Source organism: Pan paniscus, chromosome 10, assembly GCF_029289425.2.
Source record: "Pan paniscus chromosome 10, NHGRI_mPanPan1-v2.0_pri, whole genome shotgun sequence".
NCBI lineage: Eukaryota > Metazoa > Chordata > Mammalia > Primates > Hominidae > Pan > Pan paniscus.
Window position 1 is genome coordinate 94,017,228 of NC_073259.2, and position 21,929 is coordinate 94,039,156.

Consider the following 21,929-nt stretch of genomic DNA (forward strand, 5'->3'; position numbering starts at 1 on the left):
AGTTAAAAAAAGTGGCAATAAAATACATTTTTAATTTAGTTAAGCTTACTTAACTAATGATCAAATAGATTAAGTTGTATAAAATTTTACAAACTTTATATTTTTGCATACACTTATCTTCCTGGCATTTTTGAAATAAAAAAAGTACAAGTGCATAGAGCAGAGGAGGCGATTCAGTTACTTCTGTTATGTTATTAAATCTCTGGTAACCACTATACAATACAGTACAATACAATACAATACAATACAATACAATACAATACAATACAATTCAATACGATACATGTAGACTCAGCATCCAAACTTTATTTTACCTTCAAGTTCTACCTGATAAAGTGGTGGAATAAAGATGGTATTTTCCATAACTGTTTAATAATTATCACATGTTTTATACCCATTGCTTTGAAGAAGAAACCTTAAGCAACTAGAAATGTCAATCTAAAAGGCAGAAAAGCTGGAAAAATCTCATGAAGACTAGAAGATTTACACTCATAAGATCATGTAAATTTATTTGGATATGCTGAAAAAAGAGGGGGTATAAAATCTAAAGTTTGGTAAGTCTTTGCTTTACCCCTGTAAAGCAAAGCTTCAAGTTATAGATTTTTCTTTTTTCCTTTTCTCTTCCCCTTTCTCTCTCTCTCTCTTTTTTGTTTTTGCCATTTCTTCTCAGGAGCCCCTGCAATTTCAAACCTTGGAATTGAATTGGATTTGAGGAGGAAAACCCATATTCAGCTTTAATTCAAATGAATTTTACTACTTTAGACAAAGGTACAACACTCTATTCAAAAAAGTTATTGAAATCACATCTTTAAATCTGACACAGCCACTTGAATAAATAAGTTGTGTTATAGTTTCTTAGAGCAACCTCCGCTCATCTTTCACTCACCTTAACAATTTCTCACTGTTTTCTCCTTTTTTTTTTAAAATTTTCTGCTTGCTGAAATCGAGATCAATATTCATTGTTTTCTTCTGGGTTAACTCTTTTTTATGTTAACTGAATCAATTTTGGCTTTGTTTCTTTATGAAATTACTTTTAGATAAAGTATTGATATTGTCATTTATCAATTTTATTATATGTCTTTTGCTTATTAAAGGATTAAAATCCACCTCTAAACTTATTTAGATCCAGGTCAGTTTTTTACTCCTCTGTAGAACTGTAAAGATAATATCCTATTCTCCTTTTCTTACGGTTTTATTGTGAAGATCTGTGCAAATAGCTATATAAAATGCAATTCGGTATTAAAGAAAATTGTTGCACTGACTACATTGATTAGAGTCTAATTTTTGGAAAGTATACTTCACCTTTTCAGTAATTTTATTTTTCGGTCTATGGTGCCCACATTGTGTCACCAGCCAGCCGTATGCAGACTTACAAAGGACTACCCACTAAGAATAAAAACATGATACAACTTGAAGAAATTTTCATCAAACGTCTTTGTCTTATCCCCTTGTTATACAGACAAAGATGACAAGGGCCGAAAAGGAAGTGATTTTCTCATTGAATAAGAGAATCCGAACTGGCATCGAGGATATCTAATTTTGGGATGAAAATTGAGAGAAGACAGAATTTCAAGTCTGAATTATGACTTCACTACTGTGTCGTCATTGGTAGAATAAGGATAACAATACTTAATACAGATTTGTGGTCTGAATCACATGAGAGACAGATGAAAAATGTAAAACAACAATTAGCATGTGACATGCTCTCAGCAAATCAATTAATCCTTCATTCTTTTTTTCTCCCCTTACTCCTTTGATTTTCAAACTAATTTGGATCATGATTATTGGCCTGTGTCCCACCCATTATTCACATATAGAATGGGTTGCATTATCCTCTCCTTGGAAATATCTTTCAAAGTGGGTAATGAGAAAACTACTTTGAAGACTGTGCTGAAGGAAATGATGGCATGAACAACTCTAGATAATTTTTGTTTATTTGGCTATAACGTGAATGGGCCCATACCATAAACTCCTATTAAGCTGAATCACCAAAAAAAATTTGATATGAAAGTCATACATTGAAAAAATTCACTCTTACCACTGATTTGATTGATACTGAGCCTGTAAGTATTTATTTATATGATGTTTGGCCCTTTATTTTATAAAACTACCCTTTACTTAAAATAAATCATTGTATTCACATAACTTTCCAGGGCACTATGCATTTTTAAACAAGACAGTCAACTTACTATTTAAAAAACAAAGTCATAGTCACCTAAATGACTTTCTGACTATAAATTTGAAAACAATATTCTCCTTGTAATATATGTGCCACCAGGGCAAGAATTACAAATTGGGAGCAGGTAAGAAAATTGTTGTTGACTCTCATTAGTATTCTAATTCTCCTTCAGTCAGATTTATAAAGTATGACCTATAGCATCCAACTCCATCATTTTCCAATCATTCTTGAGACTGTCAACTCTATGGGCATTGTTTAGCAGCCTCGAAACACTGAACTTTTTACAGTCTTATTGGAGAGAAAAACACATTAAATGATCAAATAATCTTTTATGAGCTCAGAAAAAAATGCCTAACATGAACATTTAAGCATCTTCTGTTTCTGTGATTCCCATTTTTGGAGAGTAAAAATTTAAGAAACAAAGGGAATGTGTCTGGGCTGGTACTAATAATATTGAGATTTTACAATTTAGGTTATAATCAAGATAATTATGTATATATATAAAATTATATACGGTATAGTTTCAACTTCTAATCTTTTATCATCCTCTACCACATAATTCCTCCTATATTCTCTTTTTCTGACTGTGGCCTAATACCTCAAGAATATTGTATATGCTTGTCACTATATAAACTTCACCCTAAGGAAATTTCTATGTCAGATACAATAAGAGCAACGGAAGAAAATGTATCAAAACACATCTCCAATTTATTTGAATTTTTTTGGCCTAACCTTGTTGGCATGAGAGTTCCCACTTTGTATTATAATAGGCAAATTGATACACACTTTTCATTTATTCTAAATAATAGATTAGCATAGTCAGGAGGCTTGGATTGGCAGCTATTAAATACAATTTGAAGCCGTGGGATTTTATTAGGATTCTAAGGTTATTCTGTGATGATGGAACTTAATGATGTAAGAGTTAATTACCCATTGTCAAAAATCATTGCCCATCAAAGCAGTGAGACTGTGTGCTGTGTCCAGTTTTATTCATTTCTTTTGTGTATCTGAACAGGACATGTGGTAAACACAACAGTAGAATATGCCTACAGTCCCCTTAGAAACTCTTAAATCTTCAATTTATAAAAGTCATCCTAAGACGTTAAAAATAACCTACGAAAGGATAGATTCCAATGTCAGTGGGTGAGATGTGCTCTAGCTAGTGTGCACGAAAGAGAACATGGAGTTAGAATAATTATTGTAGGACTGTAGATTGTCATCTCAAGATCAGTGTCAAATACATTCATTCATGTAGCATTTTCACATGCATTCTGGTCTAAATATCCCAACATATCTTTCGTTTTGAGATCTGCAGAACAAAGTCAATGTCTGAATTTAGAGACTAATTTGACCATTTTGATTCAAATGTCTAAAGGCTAAACCAGAGCAATTTACAACATCCAATGAAGTAAAATAATATAATTAATTAGAAAATAAAATATTAACAATAATTGAACATTGTTTACTTTTTTATCCTCACAACAATTCAACATGATATGTATGGTTATTACTAAATGTATTATACAAATCACATTTGTCAAATAAGGAATGGCTGAATTAAATGATTGAATGAAGGAGTGAAGGATGTAGATTGTTTAAGTACATTCAACTTGTAATGAACTGTAAACTTCACCCATAATATTATTAATATATCAGTGCTATCAACTACATTTTACATAGGATGAAAAAAATCATTATTTTTATTAATCCCAAGATATTTTATTTCATTATATAAATGAAATATTTTATGTTATAAAGACCTTTATTTTTGTTCCACTCATTAAATAACATGGTAAGACTGTTGTGTAATTGACTGAATAGTTAAGTCTAAATGGGTAAATAGCTGTTTATGTTAGTATTGCAGGGTAGCTATTTGATAATGAAATATACTTTTCTTACCTACTTGCAAAAAAAATTACATAAACAAGTATTTCATAGAGTTCAAACACTGATCTTTTTAAGTGGCAAATTGTCCAAAAGAATTTAATTAATATAAACAATAAATTCACTTAAACAACTATTTACATGCAAAAGTAATATTTTTATTGCCCATTTGGAAAATTGTTTTGCTTTCTGGTTTATAAGGAACTTTTACTAGTTTAATTATTTGGGTGCTTTAAATGTTTTTTGGAGGCTATTACAAAATCACATCCTAAAATTTTAAAATGGAAACATTATAATAATTGAATTTTTAATTCCTCATAAATATTTTAAAAGTACACATTGTTCCATGGCTTTTGCCTTTAGAATAAATACAACATTTTTACGTAGAAATATATTCTTGAAATGTAACTAGCACATAGTCAGTGTTTCTTAACCATTTTGGGGTCCTGAAACTTTTTGATAATGATGAAAGCACAGAGATGCTATCAAGAAAAATTTACCCACATAGGAACACACACACATACACACAGACACACACAGAGTTTGCTTATAAGCTCAGGAAGCTTAAAGATCTGCTGAAGATTATGCTTGGGTTTGCCACGAATCATAAATACCAAGTCAAATACCTTTGAATTTGATTCTTAACAAATCTTTGTGGCTGAGAAACCATGAGATTTCATTCTGGCATGTCCCCAGAATGTAATTATCAATGAACAATAGCCATTGAAAAAATCTGAACAGATATTATTGAGGCTCAAGGTTGTTTAATGGCACAGATAATATAATTCAAATCATGATCCCAGGGCTGATGAAGTCTTGTTGTAACGTGTAAATGGGGTGGGTGATGGGAGAGAGAAAACAAAATAATTATTTATGTTAAATCATACATAAACAGTAAAGCCAACACAATAAGTAAAATAAGAGAAAGAAGAATGCTTGGGAGGTCATATGTTTCAAATGTATGCATACACAAAAGAGTAAGCAACAGGATACTTCAAGAGTAAAATGGGAAAAAATCATATTGGGTAAATAGTATCACCCCAAAGTGATAGTCAAAAGTACCTATGTTTGCCTAGTTCTCAGATTACAACTATGATGATAATTTAGATAAATCAAACAAGCAGAAAACAAAACTATAGAAAAAAGTCAAAGTGACATAAAACAATTACTGGTGTTTCAATAGAAATAAACCCAACATCAGGATTTATCAAATATATGAAAAATTATGAAAGATTATAAAACACCAATGATTAGATTATGTTATAAAGACACTATGAAGAGATACAAAATGATATTCTTTTCATCTGTGGTTACTGCTAAAAAATTCTTTCATAGAAATTCTTGGATTTTGAAATTAGTTTAATTCCAAAATATTTTCTTTATTTTGCAAAAGTGTAATACAAATGTATAGGATATTTTTCTCTGTGGTTACGTAAGGATTTATTATCACATTGGCCACAGAACACATAGAATGTTAGTTTTGTAGAAAATTTTAGAGATTTTAATACCAGGATGAAATAATAGTATCATTCTATTTCAGGATCTTAAGCAACATTCCTAAGACTAGAACCTTATCTTGAAAAATTATGATTTTAAACCTAAGGGAATTCAGGTAAAAGAAATTGACTAGGTTAAGGCAAATACATCATGTTTACTGGTAAAGATAACATTATTTAAGGAAGGTAAGATACTCTTATCCTACATATACGCCAGAAAAATTGCTTCTCCTCTGAAAACTACAATTATTTTTGCCAAATATTGTAGCTTAGTTTTAAGTTTTTCTCGGCTGTTTCTTCTGACAGTTCTGTGGTAAAGAAGAAACATTATAGGAAGCATTTTTTTTTTTTTCCTACAGAGTCTGCCATATGGAGAAGTAGAATGAGAGGCCACCTAGGTAATGTGATTTATTAAAAGTTCTCCATCCCAAAATATATGTCCCATCTGTGGGCTAATGTCTGAAAGTCCTATGATTAAACTCACTTTTATGTAAGATAGTGAGGCCCCAGAGAGCCCTCGAGAAATGCAAATAGACTATTACTGACCTCCCTTGGATTATGATGAAAACCGTGGAGTCTTTCTATTCTCTGTCAAATGTGGAGGTCATGGATCCTTCTTGGCACCTAAGATTAAAACTCATAGAATGTGCTTTAACTTCTGTAGGCACATTTTCTTTCCAATTAGAGTGAGGTGTTGAATATTTATTTATTTGTTTATTTTTATTATACTTTAAGTTTTAGGGTACATGTGCATAACGTGCAGGTTTGTTACATATGTATACATGTGCCATGTTGGTGTGCTGCATCTTAAGAGAAGACTATTTATAAAATTTATTGCTTGTAAGATTTGTTTTTTGATCTCTTACTATTATGAAAATCACGAACTTGGGAATAAGGACACTCTGGGCCCGGCGCGGTGGCTCACGCATGTAATCCCAGCACTTTGTGAGGCCGAGGCGGGCGGATCACGAGGTCAGGAGATCAAGAGCATCCTGGCTAACAAGGTGAAACCCCGTCTCTACTAAAAATACAAAAAATTAGCCGGGCGTGGTGGCGGGCGCCTGTAGTCCCAGCTACTCGGGAGGCTGAGGCAGGAGAATGGCGTGAACCCAGGAGGCAGAACTTGCAGTGAGCGGAGATAGTGCCACTGCACTCCAGCCTGGGCAAAAGAGCGAGACTCTGTCTCAAAAAAAAAAAAAAAAAAAAAAAAGGACACTCTGAACAATTGAACAAGACTACGCTGAAAGGCAGAGAAGAAGTAATTATGAACAAACTGTTCATGAAGTGATCAATTGAATTTGAAACAGAACTTTTCCTAGCTTCTAAATGATTAGAAATTTCAGCTTTGGTTTAACTTAAAAACTTAACAATTGTCAATTCTGTCCAAGTCTCTGAGTCATGTACAGAACTCAAATTATTACATCATTTTTTCACTTATCTGTATTATTTCTCCATTTAAAAGTGGACAAATTTTTATACTATATCCTAATAATGATACAAGGTGATTTGTAGGACTCTGGATAGAAAGAGATGGCCCAGGATACAGAGGGCACTCCTTAAATAGCTGCCAAATAAATGACATTAAAAAATGTATAAAAAGGTATGTTAAGTAATTAAAAGTGTCAGGCATTATTTTCCTATTATGAGACATTTTATATTATGGTTATTCACTGTAATTGCATCCAAAATAATTCATAAAACATTTATTTTTGTACTATTATAAATCTAAACAATAATAACAAGATGGAGGAAAATGATACCATCTGATTTAATTATTAACTTGAAGGTCAGTTTCTACAACTTATTCTCATTTACCTTTATCTGATTTGGCCACAGTTTCTTACTTTCTCATATTTTGCTAAGCTTGTGGATGAAGCCGCATGTCTTTTTTTTTTTTTTAACCTGGCATATAACACTGTCACTCTATTTAATTATTACCCATCATCTGCCTACTTTGAAACTTTGGAGGTTTTATAAAAATTATGAGTATTTAATCAAAGTTGTCTCTTTATCATTTGCCAGTGAAAATATAAAACCTGGCTGTTTTATTCTATTGTGCACTCTAATTACATAACCAAAATCTTTTTAAAAATTCTTAGTTCTTTTAGAAATACCATTTGACCCAGCCATCCCATTACTGGGTATATACCCAAAGGATTATAAATCATGCTTCTATAAAGACACATGCACACGTATGTTTATTGCGGCACTATTCACAATAGCAAAGACTTGGAACCAACCCAAATGTCCAACAATGATAGACTGGATTAAGAAAATGTGGCACATATACACCATGGAATACTATGCAGCCATAAAAAATGATGAGTTCATGTCCTTTGTAGGGACATGGATGAAGCTGGAAACCATCATTCTCAGCAAACTATTGCAAGGACAAAAAAACCAAACACTGCATATTCTCATAGGTGGGAACTGAACATTGAGAACACATAGACACAGGAAGGGGAACATCACACTCTGGGCCTGTTGTGGGGTCGGGGGAGGGGGGAGGGATAGCATTAGGAGATATACCTAATGTTAAATGACGAGTTAATGGGTGCAGCACACCAACATGGCACATGTATACATATGTAACAAACCTGCAAGTTGTGCACATGTACCCTAAAACTTAAAGTATAATAATAAAAAAATCTTAGTTATTTGAAAATACAGTTTTTTTGAATTCACAAACTTGCAGGATGAAAAAAGTTATTAGTTCCTGAAGATATAATATTGATTTGTCTTTTTCTTATTTGATATCAGCTAGCAGTAAAATTGTGAACAAATCTGGTAAATCTTTTGGTGTTGCAGGTTCATAATCAGTTAATTGAGTGTATTCACTATAAATTGCTTTAATTAAGTGATGTTTGCCTAAGAACAAGTTTCATTTCATCTCATGAAAAAAATGTTACTTTTTGTATTAATCAGTGGAATGTTTAAAGAAAAAACTGGTTATCTTGAAGCTGTCAAATAATTATAAGAAATCTCTATACATTACGTTTTAAAATACATAAAACCCATAAATTCAAGCTTATTAGTTTTCATTTTCAGCAAGGTTTATAGAGAAAATAAGTAATACAAATTAGTTTTCTAGAAAATCTAATTTTATGCAGATAAAATCTGAAAATCATATGAGTCCAAGATGAAACTGATCTCAAATTATTATTTTGAGGTGTATCCATTTATTTTAAAAAGCCTCATTTTAGCTAGCAACACTACGTAGAAAAATATTTTAAATAAGACAGAGCATTAAAATAATGTATTCATTGATCTCATAAACAATAGATGATCAGATTTTAAAAAAGTGATTTTAATTAAATGGACATGTTTCTCTTTAGCCAGAAATGACTGAGAAATTTTGAGTTGGAATTGATATAGGGGAATCCTTGGAACTATGTGTGAATATGTGTGTGTGAATTATCTGTGTATATTTACATAATTTACACTATTCACAGTCCTTGTTTTTCTTGACTCAAATAGCTATCTCAAGTTTCGTACACTTTTTAGATCTCTATGTAAATACATTATTTGTGGAAATATATTGAGGCCTATATCAATAACCTCAAACCTTTTAAACACTTAGAGCAAGTCAATATGACTTGTTCTGTTTCAGCTATCTGAAATTTAAAAATTTGACAAATTTTTAAAGTACCCAGTTCTTGGAAAAAGAAAAACAAATAAATTGGAGATTTGGATCATATGGGCTATGACTAAATGAGACAAGGCATACATGCTGACATTTGAAGGAATTATGAAAAAAAGTCCACTGTGGAAAACTGATAGTTTTTCTCCTTCTTTCTTGAATATGTTTAGTTAATTTTATGGAAACAGGAAGGCAGCTCAGTTTACAAACAGCAGTGGGTTGAAGGCAATGCTGTTTATATTCTTGAATTTCAATATCTACAAAGATGTCATCATTAGATTTTATGTGTTAAAAAGTGGATTTATAGTCTCTAATTAATAAGGTGCATATGTCCAGTCTCAGGAAAACAGATCACTTACGTAGTTCTCCAAAAACGAGAGTCCCAGATTCAATAGGAAGGCATGCAGAGTGTTCTCTATAAACCCAGCAAAACCATAAAAATTGACTGGAACTTTTATTTTTCAGTACAACAATAATAGTATTGAAATACCTAAAGGGCAGGAAGCAACACAGAATAATCTACGCTTGTCATCATGTTTTCTAATCTATAATCTTTCAAACTGGATAAATGGGAAGTTTTGGAATTTTACTGTGGTACAGTCTTAGTTGCTCCGTGGTTGTCAAATCTGTCTGCACATTAGGATCACTTAGGAAGAATTTTAAAAGTATGCTGATGCCTGGAAACTCCAGAACAGTTATGATAACTCTGAGCATGGAGCTCAGGAATGGGTGAAATTCTTCCCCAGAGATGTTAATGAACAGCCAGACTTAAAAACTAGTAATTTAGACAAGTGTGAGCAGAGGTTAATAATGTTGAGATGAACTGGGCTTAATATTTCACTAACAAGGTCAGAGTTTTGATGCATCACTTAACTCAAACTTTGAGATTCTTCATCACTGAAGTAGCAATAATAATAGTCATTTCTGTTTTAATACTTCATAGACTTGTAAGGATGTAATGTAGTGTTTCTAAAAGGAGTGAATGGACAATCTGCATCAGTGTTAACTAAAATACATTGAAAGTGCCAATTCCTAGATCTATCCTAGATTTACAGGGAAGAATTCAGTAGTCTGAAACACACATTTTCAATATATTGTAAAGATGATTCTTTTGCATGATGACTTGTTATAATCATTACTTTAATAGGTAATGGAAGTACCGATTAGGAGAGTACCAAATACATATTAAACACTCAGTACATGTAAGCTATAGGCCAATAAACACAACTTTGGGGTTTACTGATGTTTTCCAACATCCGAAATAATAGCTGAAATTTAGAAACATAGTTAATCACACAAAAAATGTTGCATACATACTGTCTAACTACCAGTTTGGTATGTTTGGGGCTGGTGTTATGAAAGACTATTATATGATTAATACAAAGTTATAATTTTTGGAGGCTTTTAGTATACCCAGAGCCCATGAGTTTTTATTTTCTTTTTGGAATAAGAGAAATTAGGTTGTGTTTCAGTGAAATTACAGAAGCAAGTGTTTTAGATGTTCAAGTTTAAAAAATGAGAAAAAAATGTTTTACATGAAGAAACTAATTATTTAAATTCATTTTTCAACTATTTAATGTTATTTTAATATAGTCATATCATCCAGAAAATCCCATCTTAGACAAATGGGTTTTCAATAAATTATTATTGTAGTTAGGAGGCAATGTATAATAGTGATAAGGGGCATAGATTTTGAATTACACAAACCTGAAATCCAATGCTCTCTCTTTCATTTATTAGTTATGTGACCTTGGACAAGTTAGTAAAACCCTATTTTTCATACGCTCTTTAGCTTTTTTAATACCTCTTACCTTATATGGTTGTTTAATCTATTAAATAGACAGTGAAATGAACATGAAACCTTCACACAGTGTCTCATAGTTGCTTGGAACATATTTATGTAGTAAGCATTGTTCTTGGCTGAGCTTACATTAAGTGATCTGTAAATTAGAAGTTATTTGTTATATTTGTTTCCTTTCCTTATTGCCCTAGATGCCTTTTCTCTGGACATAGATAATTTAGTCTCACTCTGTGGCCTTTACCCTTCAATAAATATGGATTCTTAATATAATTTAGCTACATAATTCCTAAGGAAATATTAATTCATAAAGATTAATTGTCAAATGGAACGGAATATCTTTGCTAAGTCACACACATTGATTAAATTAGATAAAATTGTCATTTTCCATTGATTTTGTTTATATAAATAATATTGAATTATTTATATTCTTATTTATTCTAGTAGATTGACAGGCAGTTTTATTAAGAAATGAATCAAATGGTAAATTTTGAATCATCTGGTAAAAATGGACAAAATTTAGTTTTATCTTGTGGTCTGGAAATACACCCTAAATTATTGGGTCAAGTTAGTGAAAACTGTTAAATTGATTATGAACGTAGGCACATTACTTATAAATCCCCTTATGCTAACTTAAAACTTGTGAATGTCTAGTGTTATCCAGCTATAATTCTTCTAAACATGTCTTGTAATTTTTAAGTTTGCATGAAAATAACTGCCATGCTGAGTATACTCATTTCAATAAATTATTTGTCCTGAGCATACTGTAAGAAATTTAGTAAAGTACTAATTGAATTTAGTGATTAGACTGTGATTAGACTATTACAAATTCACAGTGCTTGTACAATTCAGATATTATTTTGCTTTGAAGTCAAATAGAGGAACCTTAAATAATTTAAATAAAAATAATTAATGTTTTTATTAAAGTTTATACAGCAAGATAATAAATTCACTAATGTGAAATGTTGATATAGTATGTACAACTTGTTTCTTAAGTTACTAAAAATGTATTTTCCTACCTACATAATGTCAATCTCTATTGCTCCTAACACATGAGTGGCTAAAATTGCAAACTTAATCACATAAATAATGAGATTAAAGTTAAAATGAAAAAGTGGTATGAGGACTATTGTTTGTGTTAAGTGAAATTATACCTTGTAAAATTTCATATTATGAGAGCAATATGTAAATTTCATTGCAACAATGGTTATTCAATTTACTGATGAAAATCAGAAGAATGTTGAAAAATTAGTGCATTTATAATAAATTTAATTATTCATAAAAAATTAACATTGATATATATATTCATAAGGATAAAATAGATATCAAAATAATTAAACAAATTTCACTTTCTTCTTATAAAAGAAAATAATTTTTATGGTAACTAATAGTGCATCAGATCAACACTATTGGGCACCCACTTATTTGGTGGTACACTGAGTGAAAATATGTAGCTTTATCTACATTACCTTGGTTTGGACAACTGAAAAATTTGCTAGGAAACAAATATTACAAAATATGTTGTTAACTTTTCAAAGATGATCGGTTTAGATTGCTTTAACTTGAAGGACACTTATATTTTGTATCACTTTTATAGCAAACACATGACTCATCATTGCCCAAATCAATTGCCCAAATCAATTCAAACATCTCATTGTAGTTCATCCCATGGCAGAAAAGTGTTTATCCACTTAGTAAAATGGAAAACACTAGAGCTTCAGGTTTAATTTGAAATTTTAACTTCATTAAGAATAAACTTGACCTGTTTGTTCAAGTAAGTAAAAACACTAGATACGTACCAAAATTGTCTTTTGACCCTCTCAGGGAGTCAAGTTTTGATTTGCTTGAATGCAAGCAAGTCGAGCTATGGTAATTTGCAATGCTGACAGGAAAGAAGAACTTGCTTGAGGCAAAATCATGAAGTACAACTTTTCCTCTGCATCCTTTTACCTCATGTTTGTAACATTTCCCCTGTTGTTATTTTTACACATCTGGATGCTCAGAAAGGCCTCCTTACCACAATAATTGAAAGGAGTACTTTCAATTATAGTCAGAATTGAATGACAGATAGGTTGTTGGGAATATTCGGGGTGAATGTGTCTTTTCTACTTTGACTATATTTACCATTGACTACAGTAACTCAGCAGAAAGTTAGAGGGCAGAATACATACATTGGTTTATGGATTTAACGAAAATATCCCCAACCATTACATTACAGACAATTCATATATATGTCTTGAAAATCTTGACAATTTGTGACAAATTTTCTAAATGTTTTTCCAAAAATAGTTGGTTCTTGTAAGTGATTTTGATCATGACTGATTACCAAATTATGGTAGGTAAAGATGCCACATGCAACAGAAAATGTGTCTAATTATGTTTGTTTTAGAGCTTAAGAAATGTTAAGAAGAGAAGTTACAACTGCATTAATAGGATTTTAATTTTTATTCAATATGGAAAACATTTATTATGTACTTCTACACACAGCTAAGCTTATAGATATTTTCATTTAAAGAAAAACTATTTGTTCATTTTATTAGCAGATATCAAATGCCCTTTTGAAAATTGAGACTGATTTCTAAAACAAAAAAAAGACTTTAGGAGGTTTAATTATTTTTAATATATTGCTTCTTTATTAAAAAAAGATACAATCCTTCAATGTCATTCAACAGTATTAATTGTTAAAGTGTGGGATATAGTTTACATTACCGAGTTTATTTTCTAAGGGTAGTGAATAACTCCTGACAACTACTGATATCGTCACATGGTCCTTTAGTGACCAAAAATGCACAGTTGTAAGAATGCAAGTGTTACTTGTATTGAAAACCGGATTCCATTAAAGGATAGACAATTATGATAAAGGATCTGAGATAATTGGACAATTATGATAAAGGATCTGAGATAATTATTCTAACTTTTTGGAACTATACTTTCACTCATTGATGAAGTAAGTAACAACGTGGAATAACAAAGTTTAAGTGTGGCAGAAAATACATACATATGTTTAAAAGTAGGGAAAATTTTATCAATTATTAAAGATGGAAAAAATAGGACTATGTCAAATAGTTAAACAAATGTGGGGTATTTTATGGAGAAAAGAGGCATGTACTACCTTAAACATTTTCCAATTGGAACAAACTATAGACAAAACTGACAGATTATTATTCAATGAGAAACCTGACTCAGATGAAGTTACAAAAAAAGTACTTTTTAAATGTCTAGTTTCTAATAGAGTTAGAGCTTTGTTGATTATGTGGAACTGCCACATATCTCTGTGCCATACTTTCGGTACCTTCATAATAAACGGTAAAGTGAGGGAAAGGTTGGAAGAGACAAATCCCTACGTCTCTTCCAGAACTTTGAGTGCACTATAAATTAAATATTTAAAATATTTTTGCAATAGTTAGCTTTCAATTATGAACACTCTCAGCCTCTATTGCTTTATATATGCATTTATTTTGGTAATTTTTATACATCAAAACTATAATTACCTGTATTTGGGCAGAATGATTTAGGTTATGCCAGCTATTGTGGTTAAAGCTGTAGTAACCTACAGTACATTGAAATTATAGACTAAGGTTCTGAATATTGGTAACTCACTGTTGTTGTGCACCTTTAAACAACTCTTAAATAAAGTAATGATTCTCTTTATATTAAATTTAATGTATGTGTGCCTCATGGAAATTTGTATTTTATAGAAAAATATTGAATATTTTATTATTATGTCTTTGGCTCACCTACTTTAAGGAGATGGCTACTTAGGGTACTTTTTAATCCAATATAAGGTGAAAATTTGATCATGCCATATTCTTAATTTAATTGTACTTCTATGGTCATATACAATTTACCTATCACTTTCTCACATAATCAATTTAACTTTTTGGTGAATCTTCCAAGAGAGCATCTAGACAGAGTGAAATGAAAGCTGAAACAACAGTCAAATCAAAAACTGCTTTGGTCTCAAATCCATGTTTTTCAGAAAAGATATTCAGATCCAGTTATCTGGCAAATGGTCTCAAACATACATTTCAATTTCAATGTTAAAAATAGGATATTAAACATCTCAGAAAATATTGGGATTATTGAAGCAAATTCTACCCTGGACTTGGAGTAAATGTGATGAACAGATTAATGAGGTGGAAGGGACTAGAACTTTGGGAAAGTGCAACCTTGTTATCTTAATATTTTTATAGCTTAGAAAGAGAATGCTATGCAACTCGTAGTTTGATCTTTTAATGTTAAAGAATTCAAATAAAAACTATAAACCTGAAACTCTAAAAGAAAAATTCTGTTTTGAGAGAGATGGCCTCCTCTAGTACACTTTTAATAAATTTAAAGTATCTAAAAGGATGCACAAAGATCTCTAATGTGCTGTGATTTTCAAAGGATGTCATGTATAAAAGATGTGAGTGAGAACATGAAAGCAAAAGCAAGTTCAGAAGAGGAACACAACCAGGAGGACAGTGTGTCAGGAAAATCCAAGAATAAGTGGAGGTGTAAAGGCTAAAAAATAATGCAAATGGTGCATATCCTTCTGTCTTTCTCTCATACACACAGACACACTTACACAACACATATACAAATACATACATGTATATACGTATATATATACACAAATATACACACATTCACATAATATTCAAGTATGTATACATATATACACATATGTACATACACATATGTATATATACATACACACAGATTGAGAGATTAACCATATGTAGATACACACATGCACATATGCAATAATGAAATCATTTCAAAGCATGCCAAAAAGTAATAAAAGATATATCCTCTGTTTGGGATAAATAAAAAAAAAGTTTAAAAGCAAACAAAAAATAAATGGCAATAACTAATCACATTGAATTTTGTTATGGCCTTTTTCTTCCTAAAAAGAATAACCCCAATCTGAACAAAGAAATTCAAAGTAATGGAAAACTCAACAATGAAACTCAAAGTAGACTAGCAGATAAGATACCTATTTCAAACATCACTGCCAAGGTAATTTATAGGTCAGTGCATTGATAACTTTTGCCAATGATAGAAAAGATGCCAGAGAACCGGACCCTGACATTAAAAAAAAAAAAGTAAAAAGATTCTGAAGACTGCATTTCTGAGCTTAAGGTAGATTCTAAACAACATCTTAGAAACTAGGAAATGACTTTATGTTTCTTTGTTTTTCAATGTAAATGGATCAAGGTTTCTTAAAACAGAAATGAATATTATTATTTGTGATGAGAGCACCAGGGGCAATTTTGATATTTTTGATAAGGTTTCTAGAGTAATAAATTAGAATGACAGGAATATATATTGATTTTAGGAAAGTGTCTATATAATTCCACATGATATTCTCTGGACAAAATATGAAAAGGTAGGCTGAATAACATTTTTAAAGGGCAGTAAATTTTATAATTGTTATTGATTACGATGAAGGCCTCTGGTAATGTTTTCCAGGGTCATATCCTGTTACATATACGTGACATGGATAAAAAGGAAACAAATATTTATTGTGTGCCTAGTTTATGTTATCTCAATTCCAGCTCTACAAGGAGCTACAAGGTAAAATTGCTACCTTTAAAAACATATGAGGTAAAATTATTCCTATTCACAGATGTAGAAACTGAGTTTCAAGAAGGTTAAGTAAATTTCCTCATATTGGGAGGCTGGTAATGCAGAACTGGGTGTTAAAATCAAGTCTGTATGAACCTTCTGTTTTGTCTCCCATGAAGACAAAAGGCATGCATATAAAATTTGTTGAAACACAAAGGTGAGGAGGCATAATAAGACGTGGAATGACAGAAGCAAGATCTAGAAAGTTTGGGATCATGAATCAAAAGAAACAGGATAAAATTATCCTAAAATTAATATTAAATCTTACAAGAAAACCCCCAAAATCAGTTGAATTTGTACAAAACGGTAAATCATTTTATCAGTAGATCCCATAATAAATATTATAAAGTTTAAGCGTGAGCTCTATTACTCAGTAATATGATGCCATTACTGTGTTGATGGATGTATTGTCAAGGAAAAAGAAGAGAATTACACACTGTTTCCTTCAATTGTTAGATGGCACTGGATGTAGTGTTTTCAATGTTAATCCTGGTATCATGTTCTTTGCCATAAACTTGTTGACAAATTGGCAAATATTGACATGAAATATGCCAATATTTGAGCATCTAAAAATGTAGGTACTTTCCATACCACATCATATATTATAATTTGCAAATGTTTCTTTCATTTATATATAATTATTATACAGAACAGTTTTTCTATGATAGCATTATAAAAATTCCCAGAGAATACTGGCCTAGTAAGAAATGGAATGTTCACAACTCATAGTGTAGCTGTATGAAAGAAATAGATCTAAATGACAGGTTGGTTTCCAAATTATATTTTCATACCTGGAAAATATCTACTTTATAAATAGCACAAAGTTACAGTTTTCAATGAATATGAAAAAGTTCTTGCATTAACATGTTTTATGTATCTTTTATATCCACATTTGTGATTGCCACTAAAATGTGTATTTTCTAAATTTCATTGTGCTTTTACAAGATATTTTTTTCTTTGATGTCCATAACTGCTGAAAAGGCTCCCCTAAGGAGAATTTTAAAAGTAAGTAAGGTTTTTAGTCAGCTTAAATTATACAATTCTGAGGCATTATTTAAGGTGCATACTATATTTTTTGCTTGAAACCTGTCAGCATTTTATTTGTATGGCAATTAAATGACTCAACCATTCATGTCTCATGCCAGTCTTTTTCAATTGTTATTTTTAACAAAGAAAATTATATATATATGTATTATATATATGTATATATATATAAACTTACAGCAAAAATGTTTAAAAATAGCAAATAGTTTGAGTGTAGTTAAACCTAATAACTGTACTTTTGTTTCTATGCCTCTGAGACAAGATTACTAGACCCTTATTCAAAGTTTCTAAATATAGGAAATAGAACATTGGGCCATGCTAAAAAAATTGTTCAGATTTTCTTTTGAAAGAGAATAGTTATTTTTCCTCTTGACCTCTAATGAAGATGCTTTATTTGTCAAGGTGTTTTCCTTAGAAAATTGACCCAGTGTCAACTGTAAAGAAAACATAGAGGATCCTTGGATGATTGACCAACTTATCCAAACAGGTTTAGTAAAGAGAGGATATAAAGATAAAATGTGAAATGACCTCTCTGAGTCACATTTGTTTTCATAATTTCCTAGCAAACATCCAACTTCACTGCTACCCTCAGCAATGTTTCTTGAAACATTTTTAAGACATTGATAGACACCAATAGCTGATCTTTAGAAAGCCATTCCCAGAAGAATACGTAAGGGGTTACAACTCATTTCAGGGAGTCTGTCTAGCTCTTGATATTACATGTCTTTGGCATACAATTGTGTACCTTTTATCATTGACAGTGAAGAAAATAATGCCATTTGTAACTTCTGAGATATACACACAATACTATCAACTAGCCGGTTAATAAAAGAAAAATAAAGAAAATAGAACATTTTTAGGTGTCTGGCAAGTATCCTCTAAATCAAGGTAAAGATAATAATTTAGTGGCAGTGTTCATATTTTCCTATGACTGTAAGATTTAGGTGCCTCACAAAATATTAATATTTAGCCTCTTATGAAAGGTTCGTTTTTCTTCTAACACTTTAGTAGCTGAATACAAAGAAAATACACAACAGCTGTTTATAAATGAAGTAAAAAGTTTCCATTTTTTATCTGAGTTTCTCATTTATTTGCAGAGAACGAATAAAATAAAAATATCCTAGTGTTGTTTGGACCACAGCATACCAGTAAATCTTAAGGATTGTGTTTCAGTATGAAAAGGAAGAGCAGGAAGATTTCCTCATTCTGTCTTACTAGCAAAAGTCTAGCCTTCACACACACACACACACACACACACACACACACACACACAGTCATCTATATGAACACATACTTGAGTTTCTTAAACATATATGAAGCACCTTCCATTTCCCTTTATAATAAATCCCTTAGTTTTTGCTGTTCATTAAAAAACAAAAAGGAAGAGACAAGCTCAGGACATTCTGAAAACCAATGTCTTTGGGACACACTAAGGTGTCCTGAATTACTTTAACGGACACATTGTAAAGACACCCTCTCCAATCCCTATTAGGAAAAGTTCAGTCAAGTTTGCTTACTATTTGGGTGCTTATACCAAAAAAGCATCATTTAGGACATTATTTAGGATAATATTATTTATGTAAGAATTGTACCACCTATTTCCAGATGGTATAACTTATTATCTGACAGTCATGTAGCAAATAGAACACAGAAAGCATAAATCTGTCAGGAGAAATCATATGAGAAAAAGAGCATTGTCTGGTTATCAGAATATCAGATCTCTCATTCTGGCCTTGCTAGGAAATAGATCTTTGATTCTAGAAAAGTCAACTAATTTCTATGGTTCTTACTTTTCTCCTTTATAATATACCCATTTAAATTCCAAAAAAGTATATGATAAATCACAATAATTTCAATCACATGGATTTTAATACAAAATGTATAAAATCAATTTCCAAAAATTTTCTGCATATACTGAAAATGTCTGTACGAATGAGCTAACTACTATAGGCCTTCCCTAATTTATTCTATTAAATGTGGGTACTCAATGTAACCTGAAAATATTGAGCTTAACTATTCTTTTTTTTTTCAAAAGGGAAACTTGAAAAAGACTGCTTCCCCCAGAAAATTTATCAACAACAGGTGCTCAATTAAATGTTTTTAAACAATGAACAATGTCCCCTTTCATATAAATAATCAGGGGAGAGATATTTTTAAGTCTTTTTTTTCTTTTTCCATAGTGTCACCTACACAAAAAATTATGTAAAGACACCACTTCTATGAGGAGGTATTCATTGTAGATGTACAGAAGTCAATGGAAACTTAAGTTTACAGAAAAAATAAACCAGATTATCATTCCACCCAACTGTATATTCCCACAGCTGCTTAATAAAAGCTATCTGATGATATAATGAATTATCAATTCTTGAGGAAGTATATACAGTTGGTGACTATTTTTCAAAAATCATCATCCAACAAACTAATTTTTTTCATTTAAAATCTTTCATATTACCCTTTTGACAATCAGTTGAAATTTTAAAACTACGAACATTTAAAAATATAAATGAAAGTAGCATTAGCTATAGACTGATATTCAACTTCAGACGTTAAAATAAATACAAGTGTGTATTAAGAGTAAAATTATGTCAACAATGTATAAATGAAAACTGCCAATGTAATTAATGTTTCTTTTAACATATCCCATCCATTGCTTTCCCTCCAAAAGACAAAGGTAGCAAAAGAGGAAGCAGGAAGACCTGCTTCAGAAACTGAACATACTGATTTAATTGGCTAAGAAGTCCAAATGCTAATACTCCTAATAATTAGCCATTCCTTTTGTGTTTTGGTGACATATATCCTCATACAATGTATATCAAATGGAATTTTTTGATTTACACCTGACATTTCAAAGTTTCCATTTTTGAATTCTCCTAGTCTTAAGTAAGTAGAACATTGTCTCCTTTGTTTGCTAGGCATAACGTTTTCCCCAACATCTAGGGCTCCATGATGCAAAATATCATTTTGCCGATCTTCTGTTCCAGTATTTACTTTAATTTTTTTTATTATAATTGGATTTTCAAATACAATCACAAAAACATCTCCTGTTGAAGGTGGTTTCCCCCAAAAGTACTCGTCAACACTACTGTAAGCCTTGCTTGCTTCATAATTTTCAAACACATTCATGTTGGTGTACAGACTTGCAGGGGGGTTATCAGGAATGTCAAATGACTCCTCTTCAAAATCATCATCCTTCAGCTTATTCTCCGTCCCTTTGTATGATGAATAATAGCCCATGTGCTGAAAGAGAGATGGTTTAAAACGGATCACATTTTTCTGAGCCAACAGACCACGGAAATGAGTCAATAGCCAATCACAAGGCATTTCTTGATAAAACATTAATAAAAAATGGGCTAAACGTGGGAGATCATGAGAATGATAGAGTTTACCAATGTAGCCAAGCTTAGAGAATTCAAGAGTTACCCAGTAAGTTCCTTCTAGGGATGCAATGACTTTCTTGATGGCAGTTAAGAAATTTTTTGAACATCGAACATCATCTTCAAGCATTACATAATAGTCTGAAGTATTGGCACAAAAATTAAGCAGAAAAGCATAATCTACATTTTGCTTGGAACGAAATTTGACTCTATCTTCTGGATCATTGTAATTTCTTTTAAGGCCATCTAGGATTGGGTAATACTCCTCTGGAGCATGTATAACCATTAATCTTCCTGCAATAATATGGTGCGCAAATTTCTGTGTAATATCCTGGACCATGGCATCACGCCAGGAAGAATTAAAGTCTGCTAGGTGAACCACCACTGAAATTTCCTTCAGCTCTTCATAGCTGGATTGCTCAAAAATTGACTTAATTGTCTCAAGTAAATAGTTTCCTTTTTTTCGCTTTACTGAAGAAAGTCCAATTGTAAGATACCCTGCAAAAAAGAATTCAGAAGCAATACAAATGTGAACTAGAAATACGGAAAAAGAAAAAGAGAGAAGATATTTATTCCTTAGACTTGCTACTTACTACATATTAAGTAAATCTAGTAAATGACTATGCACAGAACATTTTATGATTAAAGTAATAAGCTAAATATATAAAGGCTGTAAGTGCTTAATACATAATTTATATTTTCTATGAAAAATAAATAGCATCTTAATCACAGTAATGTATGAGCCCTATTGCTGTGAACATTTACTGATGAAATTCTAAAAACATGGTTTAAAGTGTTCTGCAGCTTAATATTCTCATATACGCCCATTAGAGAAGGTAGACAGGTATTTAGATAACATACAAGTTACTTTTTAAAGATAAAGTAAAAAAAATGCTTTTTCTCT

At 31.3% G+C, this 21,929-nt stretch overlaps 1 protein-coding gene across 5 annotated transcripts in view; it reads right to left on the minus strand.

The window, feature by feature from the left end:
• Nucleotides 1–926: 926 nt before the first annotated feature.
• The window catches only part of MGAT4C (MGAT4 family member C), an 860,657-nt gene continuing 839,654 nt past the window's right edge, over nucleotides 927–21,929 (minus strand). For all 5 annotated transcript variants that reach the window (XM_055095962.2, XM_063593178.1, XM_034936306.3 and 2 more), the window contains one exon: nucleotides 927–21,523. In XM_055095962.2, coding sequence (XP_054951937.1) covers nucleotides 20,382–21,523 — 1,142 coding nt within the window. In that variant the 3' untranslated portion in view covers nucleotides 927–20,381. The remainder of the gene's footprint in view (nucleotides 21,524–21,929) is intronic.